The sequence below is a fragment of the Carlito syrichta genome, unplaced genomic scaffold, assembly GCF_000164805.1.
Source record: "Carlito syrichta isolate Samal-C Ts95f unplaced genomic scaffold, Tarsius_syrichta-2.0.1 Scaffold305155, whole genome shotgun sequence".
Classification (NCBI taxonomy): domain Eukaryota; kingdom Metazoa; phylum Chordata; class Mammalia; order Primates; family Tarsiidae; genus Carlito; species Carlito syrichta.
This window is the reverse complement of record NW_007249251.1, coordinates 238,321-247,107: the sequence shown is the minus strand read 5'-3', so window position 1 is coordinate 247,107 and position 8,787 is coordinate 238,321. Positions and strand designations below refer to the sequence as shown.

The window sequence follows — 8,787 nt, the reverse complement described above, 5'->3', positions numbered from 1 at the left end:
CTGGGGGCAGGGGAGTTAGGGAGGTGGGGTGGGGTGGAGTGTGGGGTGGGGGAGGAGAGGTAGTAAACAGAGGTGAGGGGGGGAAGTTGTCCTTCCATAGTGACCACTCACTCGTTTGAACATGGGCTCTGTGAACCCTCGAGCAACAGACCCTTCTCTTGGGGACCACTCAAAGGGCAGGCTCCTTGATGAGAGTGGTGACAGAGGACACTGGAACTGGGTTGTGGAGGTGGCCTTTTCTCTCTCCCTCCCTTTCCCCTCTTCCCTTTCTTCCTCCCTCCTCCCTCCCTCCCTCTGTTCTTTCCTTCCTTTCCTCCTCATAATTATATTGAACACCTACAGATAACAGCAGCTTTGCCCGCTGACACTTAAGACATACCCAGCTCTGTTCTAAGTTCTTTATGCTGATTAGCTCATCTAATCCTCACCACAATGTCAGTACTGTTATTGTTTCCACACTCCAGATGGGGAAATAGAAGGACCTGCGGGTCTGCTGGTTTCAAAAGGCCACATAGCTCACGTGCATTTGAGCCGAGGCCACCCGGGTCTGTAGCCAACACCCCACTGCCTCCCTCCACTCACGGCTTTCTGTGTAGCCGGCACATAGGGACTGATTAGATGCCTTTCTACCCGGGTGGGGCTCTTTTCTAGTGGAGGAGAGGGACCATAAACACACAGACTGATTGACCACCCACTCTGGTGAGTGCTCAAGAGAAGCAGCTTGGGGCAAAACAGGATGTTGGGGAAGGGTCCTGATTTGTCGAAGGAGAGGAGAGGTGCTGGGGAAGGATCAGTGGGTCGGTAGAGCTTAAGCAGGCAAAGAAGGGTGAGAAAGCTTTCCAGGTAGAGGAAACAGTGCGGGCAAACACTGGGATGTAGTGGCCCCTTTGAGGACAAGATCATAGTGGCTGGAGGGTGACGGGAGACACTGCCGGAGAGTTGGGCCTCCTGGGCTGGGGGCATGCTGGTCTGGGGCCAGCAGTAGCTAAGGACCCCCTGGGAACAAAGGCCGGCTCCACGATGGCCAGCCCAACTCCAACTTCCCTTCCGGTGGGGCAGCAGGGTGCCCAGGTTAGAGGGGCCAAACCAGGCCTGGCAGAAGCCTCCCCTGCCAGCGGCAGGGTCACAGATAGAGGTGCTGGAGCGGCCCCCTCCAACTGCAGGGCAGGAGCTCTTGGGACAGAATCCGCACCTGGATTGTGGCCTATTGCTCAGCCCTTGCCCACTTTGGTTAGCAAAAAGGACTGGGATTCCTGTCGTCATTCAAGAGAGCTGGTGCTGATCCCTAGGAGGTATGGGCCCACAGCTGGGTCCCTCATGACCAGGATGGTAGTGGATTCTGGAGGCTGGCCATCCTGGGTCAGAGCTGTGTTATCTCCAGCAAGGAATGCAGTCCCCTGAGCCTTGTACTGGGGTCCACAGCCCCTCGTAGACTTGCCTCTGAGGGTCGGTGTGAGGGGCAGCTGGTGACCATCTATCGAAGTGGCCGTCAGGATGCCTGCAGCTGAACTAACAGAAACCTCAACCCAACTGCAAGGAAAATGTGTTGCCTCACACGTAAGAAGTCCAGGGAGAGGACAGCTCGGGCGGACACGAAGCTCGGTCATGGCATCGAGCGTCAGGTTTTCTCCATCCCTCTGCTCAGTGAGTCACAAGAGGCCACCAGCTCCACGTCCCATCCTGGCATAACCACATCTCCTCGAGTAAGCGCTGCTTGGATCTCTCCAGGGGTGAGCCGATCAGCAAGGATCTTCCCAGAGGCCTCCCTCTGGATCTCCTACCCAGCCCCAAGCTGGTCCCCGGCAGGGGAACTGGATCACCAGGATGACTGGGACCAATTAGACCTACTCCTGAGTCAAATGGTGGTGCAGGAAAGAAGCGGGGGAGGTGGCTGCTGGTTGGGCAGCAGGTGTCGACTGCCCTGAGCTTTCAAAATGGGCATCCAAACCCAGGAAAGCTCTCATGGTCCTCACTCACCTGAATGCTGGTATGGACAGGGGATAAACAATGGGAAGAAAGAATAAAAGCAATAACTACATCACTTAGCTCATGCTGGGTACAGTGCCAAGGTACTTTCTATGCCTAGTTTTTTGTGCTTTTTTTTTTGAGTTGGGGTCTCACTCATGTAGTGGCAAATCGCGACAATCATGGCAGCCTCAACCTCCTGGGCTCAGGCAATCTTTCCACCTCAGCCACTCAAGTAACTGGGGTAACAGGCGTGTGCAATCACACCCAGCTAGTTTTTTAAATTTTTTTGTAGAGACAAGGTTTCACTATGTTGCCCAGGCTGGTCTTGAACTCCTGGGCTCAAGCAATCCACCCGCCTCAGCCTCCCAAAGTGCTGGAATTACAGGTGAGCCACCGTGCCTGGCTATGTCTTGTTTCTTTCTCACCACGACCCCATGAGCCTCCGTGCCTGGCTGTGCCTTGTTTATTTCTCACCACCACCCCACGGGGTGACTGTCCTAGCCCACAGGTGAGTAAGCTCAGGCCCTGAGGGAATCGGTGCCAGTGAGCAAGAGGCAGGGTTGAGGTGAAATCCCGAAGCTGTCCTCTCCAGGAGAGCCCACAGCTCAGGAAACGCAACTTGCAAGAAAGACACTGGAGGTGAGCGAAGGGGCCAGGAACTCCAGGTCTTACTTTGTCTTTTCCTTTTCCTTGAGAACTTAGGTTGATCAAATGCAGGATTTCTCCACCTTGGGACTATCGGTGTCTTGGGCTGGATAACTCTCTGACGTTGGGGCTGTCCTGTGCATTGGAGGATGTTGAACAGCATCTCTGGCTTCTACCTACTAGACACAGTAGCATTTTCCTCACTGTCCCCACCTATGGTGACGCCAAAAATATCTCCAGACAGTGCCCAATGTCCCTTGGGGGGCAAAATTGTCCCCTGCTGAGAATGACTGATCTATTGCATTGGTTGTCAACGTATGGTTCCAGAGAAGTAGCATTGGGGGAACTCATTAGGAATGCAAACTAATTTTCAGGCCTCATCCTAGACTTTCTGAGCCAGAAAATATGGCTGCAGGACCCAGCAAGCTGTGTTTTAGCAAGACCTCTACAGGATTCTGACACAGGTTACTGTTTGAGGAGGACTGACCTGTTTGAGGAGGTGCTCAGCTCTGGCTGCACATTAGAATTACCTGGAGAGTTTTACAAGCTCCCATACCTGGATCCTGCCCAGAACCAAGCAAGTCACAATCTCTAGGGACTGGGCCCAGACATCAGTATTTTTCAGAGCCCTCCAGGTGATTCTAATAGGAGTCCAGGCTGTGAGTCACTGATCTAATGGAAATGCATTAGCTTGGTTTAAATTGCAAGAAAGTGATGCTACGGCCCATTGTACGAGTCAATTAGGACATCATGCCCCTCAGTAATTACAACTGGAAGAGGATGTTGGGGAATATTCTGACTGCCCATAATCAATAATGGTGTTTGAAAGTCCCTCTGGTGATACTGCTTTCTGCCCTGCATCTCTGGGTCACCTGAAATGCACCTGGCCTTGATACTAGGAACAGAATACCTGACAGGTGCGAGGCCAGTCAATCCCCAGTCATTCCCAACTGGGCCAGTCCCTTGCATTAGAAAGGAAAGTGCACGGGCTATTACTCAAAGGCTAAGTGCAGGAAACATATTGTATCAGAGTATAGGAATGCATTATAAAAAGTGATATGATTTTCCATTATGCATTTCAGCATTCAATAATTAGGGTAGTTAATATACTCACTTTGTAGGGATTGTGTGCTTTCTGAGAATTGCTTCCGTGATACATTTTCTGGAATGTAACATATTACATATTTTGGATTGCAAACATCTTGAAGCATCCACAAAGGCTCTTTGTTTGGAACCCACTAAACCCACCTTTGCCAAGCAGTGGATTCAGGTAGATTCACAGTGCCTGCTCTGTGCTCAAATGTCCACCTCCTTTCTGACACCCCAAATCCAAATAATCCTTCTATCCTGCTGAAATTTCTGCCAAAATTGATGTCTAGCCAGTCCCTACACTTCTCTCAGTTCCTACCTCAGCCAAAGGCCCCACAATTTCTAGTATTCCTGTGTCCATCTGGAACATCTTACTCTCTGTGATGCAGCCAGGCTGCTTTTTTTTCCCCCCTTCTCTTCACTTCTCCTCCTTCCCTTTTATTTATTTATTTATTTTTTGAGTGGAAGTCTCACTTTGTCAACCAGGCTGAAGAGCAGTGGCATGCTCACAGCTGCCACAGCCTCTACCTGCTGGGATCAGGCAATCCTTCCACTTCAGCCTTCCTAGTAGCTGAAACTACAGGCATGTACCACCACGCCTGGTTGACTTTTTTGATCTATTGTAGAGACGATTTCTTATCAGGTTGCCCAGGCTGGTGTCAAACCCCTGGGCTCAGGCAGTCCTCTCACCTCTGCCTCCCTAAGTGCTGGGATTACAGGCGTGAGCAACCATGCTTGGCTCCTTTCTTTTTTGAGACAGAGCCTTACTCTGTCACCTAGGCTGGAGTGCAATGGCACGATCATTGCTCACTGCAGCCTTGTTCTCCTGGGCTCAAATGATCTTTCCGCCTCGGTCTCCAGAGTAGCTGGGACTACAGGCGCATGCCACCACACCTGGCTGATTTTTAAAAATATTGTTTTTGGTAGAGACTGGGTCTCACTATGTTGTTCAGGCTGGTCTCAAAGTCCCTGGCCTCGAGCAATTCCCCTGGCTTGGCCTCCCAAAGTTCTGGGATTACAGGCATGAACCCACACCTGGCCTCTGGGTGATCTTTATAAGAAACAAACCTGATTTTATTGGTTTCCGGTGGCTCCTGTAACAAATTTTCACAGACTTGTCGCTTAAAGCAATAGAAATGTATTCTGGTGTTCTGGAGGTCAGAAACTCGAAATCAGTTTCGCCAAGGGGTTGGCAGAGCCATGCATGCTCCCTCTGGAGGCTCTGGGGGAGGATCCTTCCTTTCCTCTTCCAGCTCCTGGTGGCTGCCAGCATCCCTTGACTCATGGAGGCCTCACTCCAATCTCTGCCTCTGAGGTCATCTTGCCTTTGCCTCTTCTCCGTGTAAAGTCTCACTCTCTTACAAAGGCCACTTATGTTGGCATGTAGGGCTCACACAGATAATCTGGGATAATCTCCTCATCTAGAAATCCTTAATCACATATGCAAAGACCTCCCCCATCCAAATAAGGCGACATTTACAAATTCCAGGAATAAGGACTTGGGTATTTTTGTCTGGGAGACTGCCATTTTTGCGGCCTGCCACACTGATCAAGGCACTCTGCCATCTGTCATGTGACCCTTTAGGCCCTATCCACCTCCCCAGCCTCACCTTGTTCCTCTTCCCCAACTCCCTGTATCTGGCCATACTGGCCTTCTCTTGACTCCTTAAGCCCGAGTGGCAGCTACACTCTGGGTGTCACCTTGGCGAAAAATTAGGAAACTGCATCCCCTCCAGGCTGACACAGCTCTGTGCTCTCAGCACTGAGCTCAATAGTGCACGGAGGCTGAATTTCCGCTCCCAGTCCCTTTGATATATGTGCAGAACACCATAGGAACGGCCCTTTCTTGAACCTGCTGCAGGTCTTTGCACATGATGCTTCCTCTCTCTTCACCTGTCTGATTCGTGTTTCCCCACTCGATCTCAGCTCAAATGTCACCTCATGAGGAAACATTTCCTGAGTCCAAATCCAGGATGTGCGCCTTTGGTCTAATCATTCATAAAACAATCTACTCTCTTATTTCCCGTGACTGATGGCCATTTGTAATTACATACTCACTAGTGTGGCTTTTTAAAGTTAATATCTGCCTCCCCCACTAAACCAGAGGTGCCATGAGGTTGGATCCCTTATCTACTTTGCTCACCACTGTGTCCCCAGCACATGCAGTCAACACTCAATGAATATTCGCTGATTGAGTGAATGATTGTACAGAGTTTACCAGCCCTACCATCGAATGGTGCCTAGGGGAACCAGACAGAGTGGTGTAGCGTGCTCTGGAACAGATGCAGACCGATGAGACCCTTCAAGGGCCACAGGTCCCTCACCCACCCTGGAAGCCCCTGTTTCTGGAGAGCAGAGCCTGAGGTCAGAGTTTGCCACAGGGAGCTGCAGTGGTGGAGGAGGCTGGGGCTCAGCCGGTCTAGGAGTAGCCTTCAAATTAATTTACATAATTGGGCTGGAGTTTTCTGTATTAATCATCATTCATGACATCAAAAATTAAAGAGGCCTCAAATACAAAGACTTTTTTCTCTGCTTGTTGAAGCCACTGAGGATCTAACCACCTGCACTATGGGGTTGGATATCTTTCTGCACCTGCCCCTCTGGGGGAGGAGACTGGCAGAAGGAGGCGCCCTGAAGAGTGGGAGGCCTCAGCCACCTCTCCCTTTGCTGACTGGTTCTCCCAGGTTGAAGGGTCCTTCTCCTCTCCCCATGCTCCTGAGGTTGAGAGCACTGGCTTGGGAGCTGGAGAGCCCTGGGGGTATGACTCCTGAGCCCAGTGTGCAACCCATGTGTGCTCTTGGCCAAGCTGCTTCATTTCTCTGCACCTCCATCTCCCCGTCTGTGAATGGTAATCACAATATATACCTATGCAGATGGATACCCAACTCACAGCAAGTGCTCAGTAGGTAGCTATTGTATTAGCGCTCCAGGGTGAGGGCAGTAATATCTGCCAAACGCCCACTGTGTGTCAGGCACCACCAGCCCCGCATGATACTCCCCACTAAGTGCCGTTTGGTGGCAGGGCTGATTAACTCATACATACATCCCAAAAAGTAGGGATTATCATCCTGGTTTTACAGATAAGAAACCAGAAAGTGTGAGCAGTCAAGTGACTTTCTTGTAGAAGGCAGAGCTGGGATTCACACCAGGGCCAGGTAGGTCCTAGATGCTAATGGTTTCACTGCCATTTATGAACAAGTTTGTCTTATCTGCTAATCCACAGCTGGCTCTGAGGGCAGCAATTGTATGTTATTCACTGTCCATCTTTCTTCTGTCCCTAACATTATGCACACTGCTGTGCACACTATTGGCACATAATAAGTGCCTCTTACATAGAAAGAAATAGAGAGGCCCACACACTCCATGGGGGATGAGGGTGGCTTCTTAAAAGCTGGCACCTTCATGGAGGATGAAGAAGGAGGTGTGGATGGCTGCAAAGCCACCCATCCCCCTTTACCTGCGCTCTTTCTGTCCTTCCAGCAGAACTGAGCCCATCCTCTTGTGGATGCTCAGAAATGATCACGGCAGAAAGAAAAGCAACCAGCTCACCCCCAGACCTGTGCTTGTCCCCTGACAAGAACCTTTCAGGTCTCAGATCTGAATGTGAGTTACTCCTTATTCTAAAGAGAAACTGGGTTTCACTCTCTGCCCCTCCCACTAAAGCAGACCTCATGCCGGACAAGTGGATAGATGCTTTGAGGTGAATATTTTCTTTAAAAAAAATTTATAAAAATTTTTCTTTTTGTAGAGATGGAGTCTCATTATGTTGCTTAGGCTAGTCTCAAACTCCTGACCTCAAGTGATCCTCTCACATTTGCCTCCCAAAGTGCTGAGATTATAGGAGTGAGCCACCATGCCTGGCCAAGATGAATATTTTCAAGCACATTTTGTACAATGTCATGCCAAGGAGGGGAAATGGCAGAAGGTCTCTAAAGCTCTTTGGAGGTAGAGGGGAGGGGACAGAACCCTATGCTTTGTCTTCTTTTTCAGGTTATGGCCACATCTACCCCGTCACCAGGCTTGGCAAGTACTTGTGCATGCTGTATGCTCTCTTTGGCATCCCCCTGATGTTCCTGGTCCTCACAGACACAGGGGACATCCTGGCAACCATCTTGTCCACGTCTTACAATCGGTTCCGAAAACTCCCTTTCTTCACCCGTCTCGTCTCCAAACGGTGCTCCTCGTCACTCTGCAGGAGGAAGCCAGCCACCAAGCCTGTGGAGGAAGCCTTCCCCCAGATCATCATTAGTGCTGAGGAGCTCCCGGGCTCCAAACCAGGCAAGTGTGCTTCAGCCCCAGACTGCATTTCGCAAGCGTCTGAGAGCCTTCTGTCATCAGAGAAGCAGAACACGCTGCAACTGCCCCTGCAGGCCATGGAGAGTCACTCGTGTCCTGAGCTAGTGTTGGAAAGACTCTCACACTCCATCATCAGCAACCTGAATGAGGTGGGCCAGCAGGTGGAGAGTCTGGAGGTCCCCCTCTCTGTCATCGCCTTTGTGGTTTTTGCTTACATTTCCTGTGCGGCCGCCCTCCTCCCCCTCTGGGAGAAACAGATGGATTTTGAGAACGCCTTCTATTTCTGCTTTATCACGCTAACCACCATCGGATTTGGGGACACTGTTTTAGAACACCCTAATTTCTTCCTGTTCTTCTCCATTTACATCATCGTTGGAATGGAGATCCTGTGGATTGCTTTCAAGCTGGTGCAAAACAGACTGATTGCCATCTACACAAATCTAATGCTTTTCTTTGCAAAAGGGGAGTTTGACCACCTTGCTAAAAAGTAAAGTGGCGGACACTGGCTGAGCTCTCAAGCGGCAGACACTGGCTGAGCTGGTCTTCTCACCTTGTCTTTTAGGGCCATGTGGCTAGGCCAGGGGTATAGCGGCCTGCCACTTGAATCACATGGATGCTTGGAGACAAATCCTTCATGAGAGTTCAGTTCACTCTTGAGACCCTGCAGAAATCTTGCCAATGCCCTTGGCATCAGAACATTAGCCGGGAGTGGGAGTGGGGAGAAATGCCATCATGCCTCCAAAGTCCAATTAGTTTCCCTGTCCTCGTTTTTTTTTTTTTTTTTTTTTT

The 8,787-nt window shown here is 50.4% G+C and overlaps 1 protein-coding gene across 1 annotated transcript in view; it reads left to right on the top strand.

Annotated features, from left to right (window-relative positions):
- The window catches only part of KCNK18 (potassium two pore domain channel subfamily K member 18), a 14,224-nt gene extending 5,735 nt beyond the window's left edge, over nt 1–8,489 (top strand). Inside the window, exon 3 of the mRNA XM_008061233.1 lies at nt 7,693–8,489. Coding sequence (XP_008059424.1) covers nt 7,693–8,489 — 797 coding nt within the window. The remainder of the gene's footprint in view (nt 1–7,692) is intronic.
- The last annotated feature ends 298 nt before the right edge of the window (nt 8,490–8,787 follow it).